The sequence below is a fragment of the Lucilia sericata genome, unplaced genomic scaffold, assembly GCF_015586225.1.
Source record: "Lucilia sericata isolate MDLA Ls3-8-SP2 unplaced genomic scaffold, ASM1558622v1 Contig000687F_arrow, whole genome shotgun sequence".
NCBI classification, from domain to species: Eukaryota; Metazoa; Arthropoda; class Insecta; order Diptera; family Calliphoridae; genus Lucilia; species Lucilia sericata.
This window is the reverse complement of record NW_023994690.1, coordinates 98941-125000: the sequence shown is the minus strand read 5'-3', so window position 1 is coordinate 125000 and position 26060 is coordinate 98941. Positions and strand designations below refer to the sequence as shown.

Sequence of the window (26060 nt, the reverse complement as noted above, 5' to 3'; positions counted from 1 at the left end):
TTCCTCCACAAAATATAATTCCAAGGAGTCGGTAGTATCTAAATCGGTATCCAATATATATTTGATTTTCGATAGATATAAATCGGGATCATCTTGTTCGAAATACTATAAGGAATTTTGAAAAATAAATTAAAAAATTGTTTGCTTTTTAATTGGGAATCAGCTTACCTTATAATGTACTCTTAAACCTATAAGTTGTGCCAGAAAGGATCTGGTAAAACGGGCTCTCACCAACTGGCGATAGGTACCACCTAAGGCACTTTCATATAAACATTTGCCCACTATTTTGCCAGCAAATTCAAAATGCTTTAGTTTTAGATGAGGCGGTCTATGTGGATTGGGATGCACTAAAGCCTGATGTTTATCATGGAAACTACAAAATAAACCACCACGAGGATCGAATAAAGCACTACATATGAGTTCAAACCATTCACGGCGCAAGCCGCCCCAATCAATGCCTATACGGAAGAAATATTAGAAAATCTAATACTTTTTGGAAATCGGAATAAATTTACCTTGTTCCCCCTGAAACGTCACCTCAAAATTGCCACACCAATCGGACACAGAGAAGTTTTTCGTGGCCTTCATGCTGCTCTCCAAAATTTTCTCTCTTTGCACTTTTAAAGCCAACTTCTCGTGATAATAATTCGCATGAAATTTCCTTACTTCATGATAAAAGAAATCCTGTTTATCTTTAAAGGTTTCCGAACCTCCAATATTTTTCAGCAAAAAGTGAGTAAATGTGGCCGCTATAATATTACGATCACGTGAGGCTAATTCTATTTTCGGTTGAGCACCATCGTCTATAATGAAAATAGGACCATGAACGTGTGTGGGTAGTTGGGGTAGAAAATGGAATTTGGTCGAGGGGCAAAGACGAAATGTTGCCACACGTTTGGGTATAAATTTTAAGATCATTTCTTTGATTGTAACCTGAAATATTAAAGAGTTCTTTTAGATTTTTCAGAAGACATCGATAAGTTTTATATGAAAGCGACTCCAAGGAGACTCACTTGTTTCGGTCCCACATAGCAGAGCACTTTGCGAGGCTTGGACTTGGCCACACCGAATATACTTAAGAGTTTTGCCTCATAGCAAATGTTGTGTTTACGTGAAGCGATATTTTTATGCACCAATGTGGTGTCACTACCTGGAATTTCATTAATTTGAGATCAACATTTTGGGATATATAATTTCGGGACTTACTGCTTAATACTATAATATCAAAGTCACCATTGGGTAGCTTATGTTCCAAGTAACTTATAACAGCACGCAGACAAATGGGTTCGGGAAATAAAGCAGTGACGGCTACGCGAGCATTTACCCGGTCATAGGAAAAGGCAATGGCATTACGTAACTTTTCCAAGGGCTGGCCATGCAAATCATAGATTTCTACATGATAACCCTAGAAATATATGGAATCACATTTGAACGAAATGATCAACTATAATTTTTATTTAACTAACCTTTCCCGGATCTTCATTCTCCTCAAACTGACAGGCATTGCCAAATTCATCTCTTGGCTCGATATGCAATAATGTGGGCGAACCGGCACAACATATCACCGTACTGGCGGGTCTTATAAATCTCGAACGCCGCGCATCTATACTGCCCGGTATGAAATTTTTTATAAACGGTGAACCTGCAATATGGCTGGAGCCAATCATTACCGATATTTTATATTGACCCGCTGTGCGTACGGTAAATTTGACTTTAGCTATATTTGCATTATTCGGATCTGTTGGTGAGCCCAATTCACTAATGGTAACCATTTTGCGTGTTCCCTCGGTAACTTCGACGAAAAACTGATCTGTATCACAGATGGGATAAGGCTGGCCATTACGTTGATAGAAACGCACCACAAAGCACATGGTGCCACCCACAACGGCGGGGTCTTTCCAGTCCCATTGTACCTTACAGTTAGCCGGCAGTAGATATTTACCCGTTACATATTGCAGCAATGAATGACGTGCTTCGGGTGCCAAAGAAGGTTGGGTCATGGCGGCAAGAGTCACTAAGCCCGCCACAGAAACCGATACCACCAACATGCCTCCCCAAGTCCAGGCATCTTGATGTTGTGATGATTTCACTACGGTAGACCATAGTTGTGCTTTTAGGGCATCTAGCTGAGCCTTGGAGGTTGGTAAATTTTGTCTGGCCTGTGACCAAACTTGCCAATCTTTGCCTAATATTTTACTAGCTCTAGAATCTTCCAACCAATAGACATCTTCGAGGGAAGCTACCTCAACGTTGAGTAATCGTTGATAGTGATGTTGAAGACGATGATCTTTAAGCCATTCGCGTAAGATAAGTTTCTGTTGTAAGTGTAATGCGGCTCTTTGTAGGCGTTGCTCATCGCCGGGCGGCAGTTCTGGTAGGCGTTCCGGATCGCCACAACTTGAGAGAGATGATATGCCTGAAAGATACAAGAAAAATAATTGATAGGTGAGTTTTTTTGGCGATGAGAAAATTAAATATTTCTAACTTTCGAGATTTATTAAATATTATCTCGGGGAAATGTTTTATAAATCCTAAGGATTTTTTGATACACGGGCCCTTTGAAGTAATGTGTGTATTGCGATTTTCGTTTGTTTAATGTCCACAAAAAGCTTCTCCCCCAAAACACAAATGGAAATGTAATTAACAAGAAAATTATTGCGAAAACGTAACATAATTATCGACAAAGTAATATTTACAAGTACTTTCAGCGGCGATAATAATTACCTTAGTCCTTAAAAATAAAATTACCTAAAAGTATAGTTAATGGTCTCAAAAGGAAAACATAATACTTTAGAAAACTGCCAATCAATTAGAAGTCAAAGTAATTTATAGCGCCACTGAAATCACAGTATTATTTATTACACACTTTATACGATGAAAAAAGGACATTTTCAATGAAGTTTTTAACAAAAAAAAAATACACCATTTCCAATTGAACTTGTGATTTAAACTTTTTTAAATAAAATGGAACGAAACGATATAACTATAAGAAAAGGGTAACCACAATTAATAGTCTCTTAAGGATCTTAATCGTTCAAGGTCGAGGCGGCACTAAACACGACTTTCGATCGGTCCCAATCAAGATGTTTGAATCTTTAGATTCTGTTTTTTACAAGAAATACATAAGTTTCTGCCTATACTGAACGCCGGTTCTTGGACAGGGCGATATCAGCAACCGACAAAGTTGAATACCTGACGTATTTTTTGATCGAAAATTAAATTGGAAATATCCCATTAAGGATATAATCAACAAAGCATATCGATGTAGGGCGCTATGTAACCACCATAAGCTCGAAATGGTATCATATCCGAAGCGTAATGAGGCCAATCCCAACTTACGCTTATAATATCGTGGAATTTTCGGAATCTGTGAGACATTGGTCCCAGATAGGAGATCGTGGACAAGTGGAACAGTATAACAAACTTTTGCTGTAATCTGTTGTTATGCATGATTCTAAACTGAGAAATAAAATGGTTCTAGGGACCTACATTGAAAACACTTAAACTGATATTTTCCAAAATTTCCTAATCACAAGATTATCTAATCCTGAAGACAATTAAATCTCTATTGGGATGTAAGAAAGACATAAATAAATAAGCTTTCAGTGGTAAGCTCTAAATTAAATGGGTACCAGGTCACTCGGGTATAATCGGTAATTGAATGTACTCTCTATAAAGGGAAGGAAGCTATTGTACTTCTATGGAATTTCCGGAATCTGTGAGACATTGGTCCCAGATGGGAGATCGTCGACAAGTGGAACAGTATATCAAATTCTTGTTGTAATCTGTTGTTATGCATGACTCTAAACTGAGAAACAAAATGGGTCTAGGGATCTACATTGAAAACTCTGAAACTGATATTTTCTAAAGACTTCCTAATTACAAGACTATCTAATACTGAAGGCAATTAAATCTCTATTGGGCTGTAAGAAAGACATAAATAAATAAGCTTTCAGTGGTAAGCTCTAAATTAAATGGGTACCAAATCACTCGGGTATAATCGGTAATCGAATGTACTCTCTATAAAGGGAAGGAAGCTATTGTACTTCTATGGAATTTTCGGAATCTGTGAGACATTGGTTCCAGATAGCAAATTCTTGTTGTAATCTGTTGTTATGCATGACTCTAAACTGAGAAATAAAATGGGTCTAGGAATCTGCATTGAAAACTCTGAAACTGATATATACTACAGTCTTCCTAATTACAGTTCTGAAGGCAATTAAATCTCTACTGGGCTGTAAGAAAGATATAACTAAATACGCTTTCAGTGATAAGCTCTAAATTATATGGTTACCAGGTCACTTGGGTATAATCGGTAATCCAATGAACTTTCTATAAAGGGAAGGAAGATTGAGGGAGTGAAACTAACAATGGCAAAGATATTGCATCCTACTGGAACAATGATTGGAACATTTTAGGGAACTATGACGAGGAAGCGGGCGATAACTCTTCTCATATTTCACTATATACTTTTTTTTACTTTTTTCTATGAAAAGGAGCGCAAAACAGGCCCGATAGCTGTATAGTTGATAGGTGTATCATGTTTGCTGAATAATCGATATATTTATGGCTGTTTTAAATGTGTTCTAGATGGATTGCACTAGGCTGTAAAGGAACCACGGATGAAAGTATCAGTATTGTAAAAGCTCCCTAAGCTTTCAATGGGTGTGTCAGCTAGACCAACGATGTCAAAGCAGACATAAAAAAGGATGAATTCTCTCTCCTATGTATTAGATGAAGTTCTGTTACGAGGTAGATATCTGGTGCCTTAAACAGACGCCTAAAAGATCTTGAATATGTAGGTGAAATTTGTCTCCTCATTATGGGGAAACTTAAGGCGTTACAGGCAGAGGCGGCAAAAGAAGATCTTATAATCAACATCGTAAAGACAAAGGATATATTTATGTCTGCTTTCTTTATCTATAACACTAGACTGGAAAGCGATGACCTGCTGTTACCTTCGCTGTCTGCTAATTAATCCTTTTGGCGTCTCCATCACGTTCAATATTTATATAGTTCAAGTCCAAGATCAATATATTCTACTCATTTGTTAAGTTAACACTTTGATAGGGGTGTGAGTTATGAAATGCTGTTATAAAGAATATGAACGCAGTCCAGGTCTTTGTGAAGCTCTGCCTGTGGAGAATCTTGAGAATATTTTCGCTTGAAACTATTTCAAACCAAAGACTATGGGAGAAAACGAGCCAAATTTCGATCAAAGAAGATAACCTAAGTGGAAAATGACAATAGATTGGCTATACATTAAGGAAAGCTGACCAAGACATTACCAAAACTGCAATTTAATGGAAGGAAGTCGTAGACAACTAACTTAATGATCTAAATGAAATCAATTTGTTATGGAATTACGATCTTACCAGATTCTAAAGGAAATAGTAATACTAATAACTATATTCCGGAGGGCCACTTGTATGGGGGCTAGGTGAAATCGAGAACCGATTTGTCAAACCATGCTTATCAGTGGAAAATGTTCGGTCCTTTTGTTTAGGCTCTATCGTGTCTACAATAGACAGATGGACGAACAAGACAAAATCGTCGTGGAATCTAACAAGGAACCAGATTATAGTTTTTTGGGTCTATGATCAATGTGTTCCAAAATATATAAAATTTTTTGGTAAAATTTATGTATTATTTTAACTCCTTGACAGATCTGGTTTTTGAAATTCAAACAGAAGATTCCCAATTATAATGAATGAAATGGTGTAGTAGTAGTGCTATTTATAGTTAAATACTACTATTAACTATTAGGTAAAACGAAGGGGACAAAAACAAAGAGACGCAAAAAAGTAGCGTTATGAACTTTAAGTAAAAAAAACTTCTTACAAATTATAAAGTTACGTGTTTTGTTGTTTTTATTTCAATTACAATAACATTGTAGTATAGAGAAAGGATTTGAATGTTGATTTTTCCTTTTTATGATAGACTTCCATTATACGTTTTTAATATATGCGGGTGTTTACGTATGGATTGCATGTTCCATTAGTTTTCGTAGGTAGTAAAGGCAACCCTTTTGGACCGTGTATTGTTATTCGGAAGAGTTCTATTTGTTACCGGGATAAGTCATTTAGGAATTTAATGCTTTCAAAATAATCTATATTAGAGTCACTTTTGTATAATCTAGCTTAGAGTCACTTTTGTGCCTCCCAGTAATGTACACAGTAGTCAGTTTAAAACGTTTTAAAACTCATTTAAAAACTAATTTACTTTACTAAGTAACCTGTAGTGATCCTAAATCATCAATTGTTGTAACAGATTCTCTGTGACTGGATGTTCTTCCCCAGGGAAAAAAACTTTAGCTGTTGCTGAGTTGACAATCTCTGACCGATTGGAAAAATCACGTCCTTCCGGACAGCAAATCCAACTGTCGTGGGAATGAAACATTAAGTACCGTCATCAAATCACTAGTTCGTCTGCATATCTTCCAATACTGCCGAGATATGCCTTAAAGTTCCTCTGTGTAGGTGTTGTATTTTTAATTTTTCTCCAGTTTAATTTTCGTGACTATGATGACGATAATGATGATGATGATTTCATATCGCTAAGTGTCGTCGTCTATGAAGTAGTGGAAAAATGGCAGTTAAAATAACAACGAAATGAAATGTCAGTTTCATTTTAATGTTGTTGTTATTAGTTTGTTTTTATAACACTACGTATGTAGGTACTATAAAGTAAAAAATCCAATCAGTGTAAATGTTAGAACCAAGGTTGGCGGCTAACAATGTAGTCATAGAGAGTAGTTATAAAAATGACACATACATACATATGTATGTATGAAAATATAATGTGCATATCAAATATTACAAAAGGGAGTTACCTACTCCCACACTAACTAGCACACAGTGATGGTCAGCGAAAAGCGAACAAAAATTTAATTTTTAAACTATTTGGACTAGTTAAATTTATTGGTACTATAGGATGGGAGAGAGTATGTAATTTCCTTGAAAATAAATTTCTGAATATCTTTTCTGTTCCTTTTTCAAAATCAGATATTAATGATTTCAAAATCTAATATTAATGATAATGGAATGATTTTCGAGGGTTAGTTCCAAGTTTAACTATTTTAGAGTTATTGCAACATTAGCTACGTGTTGTTAACATGTTCATATAGTGTTGCATGTTAACAAAGGTTTATATGTGTTTGTATGTTTATTAGGAGTATACCATACATATCTTCCCTTATTTGAGTGGACTTGTGAATTCTGTGGTCTCCGAGAGTATCAAGCAATATTTCTAACAAATCAATTTAAACACATCTTTGAGATAGTACCAGATATTTAGGGTCTCTTGACGAGCGAGGCAAATGTAAAAAATTGAGTTCACAGGGTGAGCTAGAGACAAATCACCGTCGCCCCTTTGTGCCTTGCAAAGTACAAAGTTCCGCCGATCCATGTACAAGCACTTTGCTCAAATACTTGAGATTACACAATCTCTAACCATTGCTGCACTGTTGCTTAACTTCCTAGATGTGAAACATAGCTTCCTTTTACAATCTCGCAGATGGGATGACATCAACACTTAGAGACCTAAGACAGAGACACGTTCTTACTCACAGAGAGCACAATGATCTAGTATGAACAGAGCCAAGTCTGAACATATTTACCTGGAAAAAGAAGGAAATTTTTGATGGTGTCATCCGAACACTTTTCAATTATACGACACATTTAAAGGGAAAACATCCTACACATTCATTCGAGTAAATGTGTACGGCAAGGTCCATATTGGCCTGATTCATACCGTATCTTATTCATTTTAAACCAACTAATTCTCAACTTCTAGTCTCACAGTCATTCTTCTAAGGCGGTCAAATTGGCTACAGTTCACAGTGTCTCAGTCTTTTAACCAACATTTTGGGTGTATACCACCACAATCACATGCACTCCAAAGGGACCTTTCCAATAATCGGAATATGACATAGTCCGAAACTCTGTCCTGCAAGCTACTGGTTCCTGTGATAACAAATAAGATAGGTTCCGGTTCGACACTAGGTCAAATCATTCCAAGGAAGGGTCGAGTATACATTTGACTCTACCAGTTTATAGACCCGGCAGATTAGAGGTACTTTACCCCGGTATTGCAATAACACTATGATGGGGGAGGTACATCAAGGTATCATATCCCGGGGGGATTATTTTCCATGCCAAAATACATATCCTTATGTTACCTTCATTGGTTGGGTCAAGAAGCGTATAATTTCGTGTCTGAAAGCCTCAAACCTATTCGGCTACAAGCCAGGATTATTGCATAACTACCTTGGAGTTCTCATTGCATTTATATCTGAACCAAATTTCATTAAGCCGTTTAATATCACATTGCCTTTGGAATTTTCTTAATGATCTAGTTTTGCGATCCTTTATCCCTCTTTGATCTTAATGCATATCATTATCGATTAAGTTGTGTTCACGTAACCGTTCTAGTTCAGATCGGGTTCTCAACTGGTTAACCCGATCTCCACAATAGCATTATTCAGTATTTCCTCATTTTTCCATAGGAATGTATAGCAATGAAAAAGGCTTCCGAAATCCACCGGTGTCGTAGTGGGTGTCATTGTGACAACCCCGGTAGCAGTCTCAACTACCAAACCCTGTTTGTCTGCCTAGTTAGTCGCGGTCCTTAAGATGCTTAGCCCCTCGCAGGATTCGTCTCAAAATTTCAAATTGAAATATTTCATTAAAAATACTACCTTAATGCTTTTATTACTTTGAAATACGTGTTCGTGTTTAATTGTTCCCTTTTCTCCTCTATGGTGTAACAAAATAAAGTGTATTAAAGTTAGTTCTCTTAGAAGTTGTTCTGTTTTTGTTCAAGCGAAAAAGGGGAAAAACTACATATACAATGAAACAATAAAAAACATATCAACAATTACATACATACAATGACGTACACTGCAGTTCGAGGTGAGTGTTCCGATTAAGTAACAGGACCATTTTGCATTACGAACGCTAAAGTAAGTACTGATTTTATCTCTGAGAACAAAGACTTCAAAAAGCTCCAATAAATATATAATTTCCTCCTAATGAATAGATGAAGAGAATAACTCTTCGAAAACATATGCCTAAAAAGGATACATTGACTCCTTATAAAACCGCCGGGTAATATTAGTTTTAAGTATAGATTGCATGCTAAAAATACACTTGAATACACAAACACAATCAGACACATTTATACACACACGTACACGTACAACTATGTAGAACGAACAACTTCCGGTAATTTTTTATTTCCGACTTCTGAGAAAATGTGTTTTTCTTGTTTCAGACATTTTTTCCAACTTTTTCCTTGATTTGACTAAAGAAAAAGTTTTTCTTTTCTTTGGTAAACAGTGGAAAAAAAGTGTAAAGTAATCAATGGCAAATATAAAATGACGAATAAAATGGAAAAACACTAAGTAGTTTTAGATGTCGTTGTTGTTTTTAGCATTTTCTACATTTATACTTTATTAAATAAAGAAAAACGACCTTTTAATTAAGGGGATTGTTAGTAAGAAAAAAACAAAAAAACAGTATAAGAAATTAGAAATGGGTGGGTCATTGAATTACGGATGGAGTGTGGGAATGGGAATCTATGTAGTAAATTTGATGACCTACGGTTAGAAGTAGATTTGAGTTGAAGTTCAAGTTCACATCTGTCAATGACATTTTGGATTTTATGGAATAAGTGGAATTACTGAAACGTTAACTATTAGAAAGGAAAAGGCGCAATATTTTGAGATAAATTTTAAGATAAACTTATTGGAAGATAGTACTATAAGCGGTAATAAAAGCTCCTCTTTATAGAGTTTCGAATAATGAAAAGTTTTGTTGTATTTCTTTAATTTGACAATATGAGATTCGGAATGTCCAGTCCATTCAATTGTTAATCTGAACGAACGCTTTGAAACTCATTGGATCAATCTGCAATTCAAAAATAATGTAATGAAACTAACTAACTAACTACTACTAACTAACTAACTAACTACTAACTAACTAACTAACTAACTAACTAACTAACTAACTAACTAACTAACTAACTAACTAACTAACTAACTAACTAACTACTAACTAACTAACTAACTAACTAACTAACTAACTACTAACTAACTAACTAACTAACTAACTAACTAACTAACTAACTAACTAACTAACTACTAACTAACTAACTAACTAACTAACTAACTAACTAACTAACTAACTAACTAACTACTAACTAACTAACTAACTAACTAACTAACTAACTAACTAACTAACTAACTAACTACTAACTAACTACTAACTACTACTAACTAACTAACTAACTAACTAACTAACTAACTAACTAACTAACTAACTAACTAACTAACTAACTAACTAACTAACTAACTAACTAACTAACTAACTAACTAACTAACTAACTAACTACTAACTAACTAACTAACTAACTAACTACTAACTAACTAACTAACTAACTAACTAACTAACTAACTAACTAACTAACTAACCTAACTAACTAACTAACTAACTAACTACTAACTAACTAACTAACTAACTAACTAACTAACTAATAACTAACTAACTAACTAACTAACTAACTAACTAACTAACTAACTAACTAACTAACTAACTAACTAACTAACTAACTAACTAACTAACTAACTACTAACTAACTAACTAACTAACTAACTAACTAACTAACTAACTAACTAACTAACTAACTAACTAACTAACTAACTAACTAACTAACTACTAACTAACTAACTAACTAACTAACTAACTAACTAACTAACTAACTAACTAACTAACTACTAACTAACTAACTAACTAACTAACTAACTAACTAACTAACTAACTAACTAACTAACTAACTAACTAACTAACTAACTAACTAACTAACTAACTAACTAACTAACTAACTAACTAACTACTAACTAACTAACTAACTAACTAACTACTAACTAACTAACTAACTAACTAACTAACTAACTAACTAACTAACTAACTAACTACTAACTAACTAACTAACTAACTAACTAACTAACTAACTAACTAACTAACTAACTAACTAACTAACTAACTAACTAACTAACTAACTAACTAACTAACTAACTAACTAACTAACTAACTAACTAACTAACTAACTACTAACTAACTAACTAACTAACTAACTAACTAACTACTAACTAACTAACTAACTAACTAACTACTACTAACTAACTAACTACTAACTAACTAACTAACTAACTAACTAACTAACTAACTAACTAACTACTAACTAACTAACTACTAACTAACTAACTAACTACTAACTAACTAACTAACTAACTAACTAACTAACTAACTAACTAACTAACTAACTAACTAACTAACTAACTAACTAACTAACTAACTAACTAACTAACTAACTAACTAACTAACTAACTAACTAACTAACTAACTAACTACTAACTAACTAACTAACTACTAACTAACTACTAACTAACTAACTAACTAACTAACTAACTAACTAACTAACTAACTAACTAACTACTAACTAACTAACTAACTAACTAACTAACTAACTACTAACTAACTAACTAACTAACTAACTAACTAACTAACTAACTAACTAACTAACTAACTAACTAACCTAACTAACTAACTAACTACTAACTAACTAACTAACTAACTAACTAACTACTAACTAACTAACTAACTAACTAACTAACTAACTAACTAACTAACTAACTAACTAACTAACTAACTAACTAACTAACTAACTAACTAACTAACTAACTAACTAACTAACTAACTACTAACTAACTAACTAACTAACTAACTAACTAACTAACTAACTTAACTAACTAACTAACTAACTAACTAACTAACTAACTAACTAACAACTAACTAACTAACTAACTAACTAACTAACTAACTAACTAACTAACTAACTGACTAACTAACTGACTAACTAACTAACTAACTAACTAACTAACTAACTAACTAACTAACTAACTAACTAACTAACACCACTAAAGTGTTTTATGTTTAAAACCCCTAACACCAAAAATCTCTGAAAACTCTTAAAATCACTTTACTTTATAAACCTTCTACCTCACTAAACCGTTATCTCCCAACTACTTTGCAAATTAATAAGATTTTAATTCATCTTAATTAAATTATTTGTGTGAAAAGGGGTGGGGGGGTGGTGTTCTATGGGGATACTTATTTAACAGTCTGTCTTTGTCACAAATATTTATTTGGCAATGTTTCAAGAAAGCTTAAATATAAAGAACTGAATAAAAGTACAACACTTTGCCGTTAGAAATACTAGTGCCTGAACAAATGCGCATTAATTATTTTTATTGTCCAAATTAAGTTACCACCACTAACCACATATTCATATAATTATTTTTCAGTGTTAAATTTGGTCTAGCTAAATAATTAAGGAATGTAAAAGGGGTATAGAATAGCACGAACACATTAGTATTTAAAATTACATGAAGAAGTTCATACTGTTAGCTGTATATTTTACTTAGTTCGGAAATACTAGAATTGGCTCTGATTACAAATTTCGATTATAATTTCGTGTCAATTGACTGTACACAGATTATAATTATGATCTGCGTAGAGTCTATAGTCTAGTCTATAGTCCAGTCTATAGTTTAGTCTATAATCTAGTCTATAATCTAGTCTATAGTCTAGTCTATAGTCTAGTCTAGTTTAGTCTATAGTCTAGTCTATAGTCTAGTCTATAGTCTAGTCTAGTCAGTCTATAGTCTAGTCTATAGTCTAGTCTATAGTCTAGTCTAGTCTAGTCTAGTCTATAGTCTAGTAGTCTAGTCTATAGTCTAGTCTATAGTCTAGTCTAGTCTAGTCTAGTCTAGTCTAGTCTATAGTCTAGTCTATAGTCTAGTCTATAGTCTAGTCTATAGGTCAGTCTTATAGTCTAGTCTATAGTCTAGTCTATAGTCTAGTCTATAGTCTAGTCTATAGTCTAGTCTAGTCTATAGTCTAGTCTATAGTCTAGTCTATAGGTCTAGTCTATAGTCTAGTCTATAGTCTAGTCTAGTCTATAGTCTAGTATATAGTCTAGTCTATAGTCTAGTCTATAGTCTAGTCTATAGTCTAGTCTATAGTCTAGTCTATAGTCTAGTCTATAGTCTAGTCTATAGTCTAGTCTATAGTCTAGTCTATAGTCTAGTCTATAGTCTAGTCTATAGTCTAGTCTATAGTCTAGTCTATAGGTCTAGTCTATAGTCTAGTCTATAGTCTAGTCTAATAGTCTAGTCTATAGTCTAGTCTATAGTCTAGTCTATAGTCTAGTCTATAGTCTAGTCTATAGTCTAGTATAGTCTAGTCTATAGTCAGTCTATAGTCTAGTCTATAGTTAGTCTATAGTCTAGTCTATAGTCTAGTCTATAGTCTAGTCTATAGTCTAGTCTATGTCTAGTCTATAGTCTAGTCTATAGTCTAGTCTATAGTCTAGTCTATAGTCTAGTCTATAGTCTAGTCTATAGTCTAGTCTATAGTCTAGTCTATAGTCTAGTCTATAGTCTAGTCTATAGTCTAGTCTATAGTCTAGTCTATAGTCTAGTCTATAGTCTAGTCTATAGTCTAGTCTATAGTCTAGTCTATAGTCTAGTCTATAGTCTAGTCTATAGTCTAGTCTATAGTCTAGTCTATAGTCTAGTCTATAGTCTAGTCTATAGTCTAGTCTATAGTCTAGTCTATAGTCTAGTCTATAGTCTAGTCTATAGTCTAGTCTATAGTCTAGTCTAGTCTAGTCTATAGTCTAGTCTATAGTCTAGTCTATAGTCTAGTCTATAGTCTAGTCTATAGTCTAGTCTATAGTCTAGTCTATAGTCTAGTCTATAGTCTAGTCTATAGTCTAGTCTATAGTCTAGTCTATAGTCTAGTCTATAGTCTAGTCTATAGTCCTATAGTCTAGTCTATAGTCCAGTCTATAGTCTAGTCTATAGTCTAGTCTATAGTCTAGTCTATAGTCTAGTCTATAGTCTAGTCTATAGTCTAGTCTATAGTCTAGTCTATAGTCTAGTCTATAGTCTAGTCTATAGTCTAGTCTATAGTCTAGTCTATAGTCTAGTCTATAGTCTAGTCTATAGTCTAGTCTATAGTCTAGTCTATAGTCCAGTCTATAGTCTAGTCTATAGTCCAGTCTATAGTCTAGTCTATAGTCTAGTCTATAGTCTAGTCTATAGTCTAGTCTATAGTCTAGTCTAGTCTAGTCTATAGTCTAGTCTATAGTCTAGTCTATAGTCTAGTCTATAGTCTAGTCTATAGTCTAGTCTATAGTCTAGTCTATAGTCTAGTCTATAGTCTAGTCTATAGTCTAGTCTATAGTCTAGTCTAGTCTAGTCTATAGTCTAGTCTATAGTCTAGTCTATAGTCTAGTCTATAGTCTAGTCTATAGTCTAGTCTATAGTCTAGTCTATAGTCTAGTCTATAGTCTAGTCTATAGTCTAGTCTATAGTCTAGTCTATAGTCTAGTCTATAGTCTAGTCTATAGTCTAGTCTATAGTCTAGTCTATAGTCTAGTCTAGTCTAGGCTATAGTCTAGTCTATAGTCTAGTCTATAGTCTAGTCTATAGTCTAGTCTATAGTCTAGTCTATAGTCTAGTCTATAGTCTAGTCTATAGTCTAGTCTATAGTCTAGTCTATAGTCTAGTCTATAGTCTAGTCTATAGTCTAGTCTATAGTCTAGTCTATAGTCTAGTCTATAGTCTAGTCTATAGTCTAGTCTATAGTCTAGTCTATAGTCTAGTCTATAGTCTAGTCTACAGTCTAGTCTATAGTCTAGTCTAGACTAGTCTATAGTCTAGTCTATAGTCTAGTCTATAGTCTAGTCTAGTCTAGTCTATAGTCTAGTCTACAGTCTAGTCTATGGTCTAGTCTAGACTAGTCTATAGTCTAGTCTATAGTCTAGTCTAGTCTATAGTCTAGTCTATAGTCTAGTCTATAGTCTATTCTATAGTCTAGTCTATAGTCTAGTCTATAGTCTAGTCTATAGTCTAGTCTATAGTCTAGTCTATAGTCTAGTCTATAGTCTAGTCTATGGTCTATTCTATAGTTCTAGTCTATACTCTAGTCTATAGTATATTCTATAGTCTAGTCTATAGTCTAGTCTATAGTCTAGTCTATAGTCTAGTCTATAGTCTAGTCTATAGTCTAGTCTATAGTCTAGTCTATAGTCTACAGTCTAGTCTATAGTCTAGTCTATAGTCTAGTCTATAGTCTACAGTCTAGTCTATAGTCTAGTCTATAGTCTAGTCTATAGTCTAGTCTATAGTCTAGTCTATAGTCTAGTCTATAGTCTAGTCTATAGTCTAGTCTATAGTCTAGTCTATAGTCTAGTCTATATATATATTCTATAGTCTAGTCTATAGTCTAGTCTAAGTCTAGTCTATAGTCTAGTCTACAGTCTAGTCTATAGTCTAGTCTATAGTCTAGTCTATACTCTAGTCTATAGTCTAGTCTAGTGTATAGTCTAGTCTATAGTCTAGTCTATAGTCTAGTCTATAGTCTAGTCTATAGTCTAGTCTATAGTCTAGTCTATAGTCTAGTCTATAGTCTAGTCTATAGTCTAGTCTATAGTCTAGTCTATAGTCTAGTCTATAGTCTAGTCTAGTCTATGTAGTCTAGCGGAAAATTAGTTTAGTACTTTAAAACTCAGTGCACTTTTACAATTTGAATTTTCCATCCCTGTGATGTATACTTCTTTTATTTACAATTCTTAAGCAAAATGCAAATGAATTTAGTTAGAAAATATATGACGATATTAAATAAAAATCAACATTTGAAAGAATTTTAATGTAATGCAGATGTTTAAAGTTTAAAATATTATTAAAAACATATGGAAAAGGTTGCAGAAAAATATGTAAAGTTGTTTTATTGACGCCCTTTAAATATTCATTTAGAAAAACTTATTTATTAAACAAATAAAGTTTTTAATTTGCAACAAAAGGATATTTTTTCAAAATTTACATAAAGTTAATTTATATGTAATAAAAACTATACATTTTGGTAATTAAATATTTACATAAATATGAAACATTTCTATTAAATGTTTAAATATAAATATTTTAAAAATTAGGGGCGTTCGAACTTTTTAAAATTTAGGAAAACTGAAAATTAAACTCAAATCGTTTGGAAAAGGAAAAAAAAGGTGATTGAAATTGACATATTTTAATCAAATATATTTTGAATTCGTTTTTTCAAACCACCTTATTAAACAAATCCATAATTATAATGCTGTTGCTGTCTAAATGTTTGTATTTTACTAGTTAAATTTACATAATTGTAAATGTTACTAAATATATCCTTCAAAATGCAGGATGTGCAAAAGTACTCCATATATACATATGTACATATTTGTATAAGTTTATGTTTATTTGTATTTGTTTTAGGTATTTTATGTCGAAACTTTTAGCAATTATTTAATATTAAATTCAACAGCAACATCTTGGAAATCACATGTGTGTGAAAAATTTACATAAATCGACATTAATTCGTAACAAAAATTAAACTGAACAAACAGAAAACAACAACAATAACTGTTTCAAAATCCCAATAAGAGAACATATAGCTTGTAATTAAATTAAAGGCAGAAGCTTAAAGTATTTAATTGTTTAATCTTAAAACTGAATATGTTTCTATAGTCCGATATTTGATTTGTGACTATGGGAGGTCAAAATTTTTAATATGAGAGATTAAAGTATAATTTTCTAAAGGATTAAGATACGCTGAATTAGAATCTTACTTTAAAATGTTTCCCTTATATCGAGTTTTCGGGATATCATGTCCTTTGCGCTCTTATGACGTCTCAAATCAGTATGAACCACGTTGAATGAAGTTATCTACTATATCTAATATATATAAATTGCGAGATGTACACGAAAGTCGAAGTGCTTTACGTGCTTCACACCTGCCTTGTTGGCCTATTTCACAGTGGTCTTTTTAAACGATTGGGTGAGCTTTTGCAACGACTCACCGCCCCATTGCGCTTTTTACACGCAGGTGGCAATTTACATATATGGAATTTCCAGTCCGGTACGTACACTTTGCTCGAGCTATCTAATCTTTTGCCATAGTAGTCCCGTTATGAATCAAGCTCAATCTAACCCCGATAAAGGAAAGGGCAATCAATGGTTAGAGTCGATAGACTAGATTAGATACAAGTATCCAAATGGAACATCTCACTCCGTCACATACCCAATCTTTGCATTATCAGCTCAATTCCAACATTTTAGTAATCTACAGTCTTACCCTATGCTCCTAGTTTCTAGGAGCGGTAACAGAAACTTATCCCGATAATTTATATTTCACAGTGTAACAAAGCTACTAACTACGTGGATCCCTAAAGAACCTCATCCAACTGACCAGCCAGGACAAGTCCTGTGGGCAACTGGCCACCCTTAGTACCAAATTATGTGGAGCTCTGTTTAGATCCCATGTCAAATCATGCAGGGACTAGCCTGGAAATGAAATGTCAACACCAGTTTATAGTCCCGGGATAAAGAGGTACAGGTAACACATCTTTGGAAAGATTAAACGCAAAATATGATAAGACAACGGGACTTTTCTCAGACTCAAGTGCCTAAACAGGATATATCCTTTATTCACTTACAAAACCTACTTATTTAAGTAGTTATTTGTAAGCGATATTGGTAAGTACTTGCTTCCAAAGGCAACGCCATATTAAAGCAATAAGTTGAAAGGCCAATGAGTACACACAGAAAACAGATCGATTGGAAATCGGTTACCATGATAAATATTTAGTTAAATTAATTAAAATTGTATCGCTGTTATTGAAAAACTGTATAATTAACCGATTTTCTATACTCAGTATTAAAAAACCATAATAATAATCGAATTGTGGTTTTAACAATTTCCAAATCAATAATTTGAACTGAATTGTATCGGTTATTAAATTCTTTTGTTAATTCAGTAAATGCAGCCGAATTTTATTTAGGATTAAAACTTTAGAACATCAAATATAAGTCGCTGTAACCGAAAATCAGTAGAAAGTAAAAAATATTGATCATTGCAACCAATTATCAATTGGGAAAATTATTTAAAATACTATTGCGGTTAAAGGAACCAAATTCGGTGTTCACAACCGATTATTTGATAATTATAGTTGACGTTAACAAAAATAAATAAAATAAAACGAATTTATAATTTAAAAAAAATCTAATTACATTTGAAGATAACTTAATGCTGATAAAAAAAGGTAATGTTTAGTCCATTATATATCTTAAAATCTATTGTGGTTATTTTCAATAATTTTTAATCATTTTACAGCAGCGGAAAAGCGTGAAAAGGTAGCTTTGGAAATGTTGGACAGTATGAAGAGCAAAATCCCAAGTACATACCATCAAAATCTCAAAACAAGAAGGGAAATGTTGCTGGTTTATATTTATAAGTTCGTATTTACATACATACATATTCATATTTTATTGTAAATGTTTTAAACAAAATAAAATTTATTTTAAAATACACATAATCCACAAATTGGTTTTCAATAAATAATATTTCAGTTGCGTATACCGATAATTTCAATCCAGATTACCGAATAATAATTTAAAATAGTTGTGTACACCATATATTCAGTAATAGTAAACGAATTTTACAGTAATTGCAATCGAATTATGGCATAGTTGTGAGAACCGACTGAATTCGATTGGAAACAAATTCGGTTGTCACAATGAATCTGTTTTCTCTGTGTAAGTATTAAAAGTCGTTTAGCTTTTAACTCATTACTTTAATTTTTGTTGAGTTTGAATTAAATATCCAAGTAATTCTGCAGCATTCTAATGTAACATAAATATTTACCCACATACACCAATTCATTTTAAATACAAAACAAACCAAAAAACACATATAGTATTTATGAATGTATGTTTGTAACTACAATCGCCTGGAATAACACGAACAGCACTTAAATAAGTAACAAATACACATATGAGTGGCATAAAGTTTATGAATAAGTGATTCTTAAAAGTGATGGGTAAGTGAGTGACTTTAAAGTGGAAGTGAATGAAATTTAAAGTAACAAAACAAAAGAAACTAAAAATCAGACTTTTTCTCTTTATTAGTTTTAGATTAGATTCTGGACCCACTTTAATAAAATCTCTTAGAATTAAACTCTAACTATGATAACTTATTTTCCGGTGACTTATGAGGTTGTCACCTGCTCATCTCGATTTTAACACAAGGTACAAGGATGTTTTTATTAAGTTTTACAAGGATGTAACAGTAAAACAACAGCTTATATGCAAAATGTAAATTACAGACATCTAAAAGAACTGAATAAATTTCTATAAAATTTTTAATAAAATTTAAATTAAAAAAATTATTAATTTTAAGTTTTTTTTTTTTTAGAAAATTTTCGATAAATTTTCCTTTTTAGATAAATAGATAACTAACTAACTAACTAACTAACTAACTAACTAACTAACTAACTAACTAACTAACTAACTAAACTAACTAACTAACTAACTACTAACTAACTAACTAACTAACTAACTAACTAACTAACTAACTAACTACTAACTAACTAACTAACTAACTAACTAACTAACTAACTAACTAACTAACTAACTAACTAACTAACTAACTAACTAACTAACTAACTAACTAACTAACTAACTACTAACTACTAACTAACTAACTAACTAACTAACTAACTACTACTAACTAACTAACTAACTAACTAACTAACTACTAACTAACTAACTAACTAACTAACTAACTAACTAACTAACTAACTAACTAACTAACTAACTAACTAACTAACTAACTAACTAACTAACTACTAACTAACTAACTAACTAACTAACTAACTAACTAACTAACTAACTAACTAACTAACTAACTAACTAACTAACTAACTAACTAACTAACTAACTAACTAACTACTAACTAACTACTAACTAACTAACTAACTAACTAACTAACTAACTAACTAACTAACTAACTAACTAACTAACTAACTAACTAACTAACTAACTAACTAACTAACTAACTAACTAACTAACTAACTAACTAACTAACTAACTAACTAACTAACTAACTAACTAACTAACTAACTAACTAACTACTAACTAACTAACTAACTAACTAACTAACTAACTAACTAACTAACTAACTAACTAACTAACTAACTAACTAACTAACTAACTAACTAACTAACTAACTAACTAACTAACTACTAACTAACTAACTAACTAACTAACTAACTAACTAACTAACTACTAACTAACTAACTAACTAACTAACTAACTAACTAACTAACTAACTAACTAACTAACTAACTAACTAACTAACTAACTAACTAACTACTAACTAACTAACTAACTAACTAACTAACTAACTAACTACTAACTAACTAACTAACTAACTAACTAACTAACTAACTAACTAACTAACTAACTAACTAACTAACTAACTAACTAACTACTAACTAACTAACTAACTAACTAACTAACTAACTAACTAACTAACTAACTAACTAACTAACTAACTAACTAACTAACTAACTAACTAACTAACTAACTAACTAACTAACTAACTAACTAACTAACTAACTAACTAACTAACTAACTAACTACTAACTAACTAACTAACTAACTAACTAACTAACTAACTAACTAACTAACTAACTAACTAACTAACTAACTAACTAACTAACTACTAACTAACTAACTAACTAACTACTAACTAACTAACTAACTAACTAACTAACTAACTAACTAACTAACTAACTAACTAACTAACTAACTAACTAACTAACTAACTAACTAACTAACTAACTAACTAACTAACTAACTAACTAACTACTAACTAACTAACTAACTAACTAACTAACTAACTAACTAACTAACTAACTAACTAACTAACTAACTAACTAACTAACTAACTAACTAACTAACTAACTAACTAACTAACTAACTAACTAACTAACTAACTAACTAACTAACTAACTAACTAACTAACTAACTAACTAACTAACTAACTAACTAACCTAACTAACTAACTAACTAACTAACTAACTAACTAACTAACTAACTAACTACTAACTAACTAACTAACTAACTAACTAACTAACTAACTAACTAACTAACTAACTACTAACTAACTAACTAACTAACTAACTACTAACTAACTAACTAACTAACTAACTAACTAACTAACTAACTAACTAACTAACTAACTAACTAACTACTACTAACTAACTAACTAACTAACTAACTAACTAACTAACTAACTAACTAACTACTAACTAACTAACTAACTAACTAACTAACTAACTAACTAACTACTAACTAACTACTACTAACTACTAACTACTAACTAACTAACTAACTAACTAACTAACTAACTAACTAACTAACTAACTAACTAACTAACTAACTAATTTACTCCTTCAATTCTCTTTCTGCACATATGATACACAAATAGAAATTTTGTAAGAGTATTATGGTTTCATATCTAAATATCTGTGTATTTAACGCCAGAAAGTTTTAAAAACATTCCACGGTTTTGGTTGCAGAAAAATGTTAAATAACTTAAAACCACGAAAAGAGCTTGAGAATGTTATAAAGGAACATACAGCCATACAGTTATGGAGATTTCTTAAAGAGTGGTATGTTAAAATTCTTATAGAAACCATAATGTGGATGAAATGTAAACTCCATAAGCGGTAAAAATTTGAAGAACAAAAAACTTTTGAATCAGATTATGATCTACACGTAAAGAAACATTAGAAACCTTCAGCAATTTGTCGACCCATCTTTGTTTAAATTTCATATATTAATTATTCATTTACTCATCACTGATTGCTACTTAATATGTAATTTGTTTTAAACAAAAACCAAAACTATAAAACAGCCGAATAAATAACAGAATGTCTAATGAAAAATATAATCAATAAAAATGTTTAAAAATAAAATCGACAAGGAAAAAAGGACATCGAACAAAACCAACAACAATACACGCTATTAAAACTCGTGTAAATTTAATGAAATGATTAATAATGAAAAATTCTATTTTTTCCAATTTTCGATTTAAAGAAGGACAAAAGTAAATGTTAGTTAAAGGATTATTTAAAGGACTTTTACAATAACATTGTCTAATAGTTTTTTTGTTATTTATAGATAGAAATTACATTTTGAAAACGTTGCACAGTGGTATAGGAAAAAAAAAAGAGGGAAATAATTCGGTAACTTCTAAACGGTTAATCCGATTTTAATGAAATTTGGTATGCACAAAGAGGAGGTGTTGTCGAGTTTAGGTTTTGAATTTGGACCTTATAGGCCAACCAGGGGCCCGGCGGGGGGTCCTCAAATTAGGACACCTCGGCTATGTTAAATTTTTAAAACGATCCTATTTCTTCATTTGAGTTCCGATTTAAAAAAAATTTCGTATATAGAATCTCCTCATCGAGCACTATAAAAAATGTCGTCATAGCAGTAAATTATCTCTTATAGTTTAGGAGATATTCGCATTTGAAAATTAAAATTTTAAAATTTTTACCGTTCTTACTTTAGTTTTTTGATAATAGCGGGTCCAAATATTCCCGATTTTCGCCATTTCTTTTTTTATTCGCTTAACAACAAGTTTATATATCAAGCAGTGAAAGAATTATGTAAAAATCATGACTGAGTCCAAAGTTATAGGCATTTTAATTTAAAAAATTAAAAAAAGGCGATTTTTTGCCATTTTTTTGGGAAAAAAGTATCTTTTTCTTTTTAAGTTATCTAAAAAGTTTCTAAGAAGATGTATATAGAATTTATACTTTTTGAAAAGCTGACTTTACATAAAATACGATAAATGAAACAAAACCTAAAAATTTTTGATACCGAGGGGACCAGGTCCATCCAAAAAACCCTATTTTTTTATAGAAAATTCAATTTTGAGCAAAAATTCTCAAATCGCATAGTCGATATCAAATTATAGTGACCTGTTTTATATGACCCAATATGTTCTTAATCATTTTGTAACGGGTTTCGATAACCCCGCCCCTGGTATGGATATAATAGGCAAAAAACCAAAAAATCCCATTTTTGGGATTTTTTAAAACTTTTTTGGGAATTCCGGGATTTCTAACAAGAAAATTCGAACTTTTTATTTAATTTTAGATTTTGAGTAAAAAAATCTACCTAACTGTAAAATTTCATCAAAAAATATTCATAAATAAAATTTTTATTGCAATTTGAAAAATTTGTATCTTCGCAAAAACTGAATAAAAAACATTTTTTAATTTTTTTAAAAAAAGTATTCCGCGAATTTTTTAATTTTCAAAAATTATATACAGTTTTGAAAAATAGACAAAATTACCTTTCCATTGATATATAACATGCCTACCTAATGTTTTTTAAGTGACAAATTAATTAGGGAAAACTCAACATCTTTTAGAAAATTTACCTAGCACTATTATTTTCATCCATATATGTAACAAATTTAAGAGTTAACCTTATGGATGAAAATAATAGTGCTAGGCAAATTTTCTAAAAGATGTTGAGTTTTCCCTAATTAATTTGTCACTTAAAAAACATTAGGTAGGCATGTTATATATCAATGGAAAGGTAATTTTGTCTATTTTTCAAAACTGTATATAATTTTTGAAAATTAAAAAATTCGCGGAATACTTTTTTTAAAAAAAATTAAAAAATGTTTTTTATTCAGTTTTTGCGAAGATACAAATTTTTCAAATTGCAATAAAAATTTTATTTATGAATATTTTTTGATGAAATTTTACAGTTAGGTAGATTTTTTTACTCAAAATCCAAAATTAAATAAAAATTTCGAATTTTCTTATTAGAAATCCCGGAATTCCCAAAAAAGTTTTAAAAAATCCCAAAAATGGGATTTTTTGGTTTTTTGCCTATTATATCCATACCAGGGGCGGGGTTATCGAAACCCGTTACAAAATGATTAAGAACTTATTGGGTCATATAAAACAGGTCACTATAATTTGATATCGACTATGCGATTTGAGAATTTTTGCTCAAAATTTAATTTTCCATAACAAATAGGGTTTTTTTGGATGGACCTGGTCCCCTCGGTATCAAAAATTTTTAGGTTTTGTTTCATTTATCGTATTTTATGTAAAGTCAGCTTTCCAAAAAGTATAAATTCTATATACATCTTCTTAGAAACTTTTTAGATAACTTAAAAAGAAAAAGATACTTTTTTCCCAAAAAAATGTCAAAAAATCGCCTTTTTTTAATTTTTTAAATTTAAATGCCTATAACTTTGGACTCAGTCATGATTTTTACATAATTCTTTCACTGCTTGGTATATAAACTTGTTGTTAAGCAAATAAAAAAAAAATGGCGAAAATCGGAAATATTTGGACCTGCTATTATCAAAAAAACTAAAGTAAGGACGGTAAAAATTTTAAAATTTTAATATTCAAATGCGAATATCTCCTAAACTATAAGAGATAATTTACTGCTACGACGACATTTTTTATAGTGCTCGATGAGGAGATTCTATATACGAAATTTTTTTTAAATCGGAACTCAAATGAAGAAATAGGATCGTTTTAAAAATTTAACATAGCCGAGGTGTCCTAATTTGAGGACCCCCCGCCGGGCCCCTGGTTGGCCTATAAGGTCCAAATTCAAAACCTAAACTCGACAACACCTCCTCTTTGTGCATACCAAATTTCATTAAAATCGGATTAACCGTTTAGAAGTTACCGAATTATTTCCCTCTTTTTTTTTCCTATACCACTGTGCGTTGGTCAATGTTTAAAATCTTGTTTAAAAATTAAACATATTTTTTTAGTGGTTTTAAGGGGAGAGTCGCGGAGGGAAACCCATCAAGTATCCGTGTTTGCCAATGATAACCACTCAAAATTTCACGCATGTCTGGATGTTTAACAGAAATTCCCGGTACCAGAATTGGATGCGATTGGCCAATTCCCAATCCATCTTAAATTTAACCGATTACAGAAACATAAGATCGCTTCTGGAGCCATCAAGATTGACTCAAATATGTCGTGAGTTCCGGAGATACGAACTTCTTCTCACCCATTTGTGGCCGATTGTCCTGTGAACCGCTCGAATTCATTCACTCCCTCTGACCCTTACTCCCACAACATATTTTCCCAGTTCCAACATAATTCACTGTATAAATAGAGGTCCATCCCCTACTTGATGGATTTTATACAATATTTATCGAATTTTGTTTGACACGTCAACGAAACGCATGATCGATGGAGAGCAACAATGACATCAGTAAAAGTGTAACTCCGTGAAAGGGAGAACTCCGTGATCAACCGATTCCATATAACATAATTCAGATTCACCCCTAGATCTAGATCCACAGATATAGAACGTTTAGATTAAATCCGTCCATATTACGGAGGTTTTAGTATTGAATTATACCTCTCCCCTGCGGATCTTGTTTAAAGCTCTGAGTAAATACTTTTTCAACGAAATCGGGCTCTATAATCTCTTGCTATAGACGACTCTACCAACAGCGACAGCAGTTAAAACATTACCGAGAGCAACCTTGTCTAGCAACAACGCTCGTCTACTGCAAGCTTAAAATGTTCTTCTTATTCGAAGCTCTGGGGATCATGTAAAAATACGTTTCTAAAAAGCTTAGAATCCCTACTCTCTTACTCTCTCTGCAGATCAGTTACAGTAATAGACAATAATTGAGAAGAACAGTATCTAGCAACAACGATAAACTACTGCAAGCTTAAAATGCTTATGTCTAATCATTCAATCACTCTCATTCTCTACCTCCGATTTGGATTAAAGCTACAGTCACCATGTGCTCTCCGAAGAAGGCCCCAGTAATAACTATTGAAGGATATGATCTTCGGAGTTGCCAAATCAAGCGTCGTCCGTTGGGGAATGTACTGCCGAAGGTGATGTTTTTGGAATGTTAATGTTGATGGCTGGCTGCTTCCGTATGTTGAAGCATGTCTAGTAATCATTTATTGTTTCTTCAGTTGTTGTTTTATCGCAGCCTCTGTGGTAAAGATATATGAAACACTATCTCTTTAATTGGTCTGATGAGAAGCATACGTTAATTATCATCTCCTTCTGTAGATCCAATAAGTTATAGATATTT

General features: G+C 31.9%; 1 protein-coding gene across 1 annotated transcript in view; it reads right to left on the bottom strand.

Moving 5' to 3' along the window:
- The window catches only part of LOC119607329 (apoptosis-resistant E3 ubiquitin protein ligase 1), a 51962-nt gene that overhangs the window by 3487 nt on the left and 22415 nt on the right, over positions 1–26060 (bottom strand). Inside the window, 6 exon segments of the mRNA XM_037961193.1 lie at positions 1–105; positions 169–458; positions 516–951; positions 1014–1150; positions 1207–1405; positions 1467–2416. The exon segment at positions 1–105 is cut by the window's left edge and continues 219 nt beyond it. Of these exon segments, the coding sequence (XP_037817121.1) occupies positions 1–105; positions 169–458; positions 516–951; positions 1014–1150; positions 1207–1405; positions 1467–2416 (2117 nt within the window).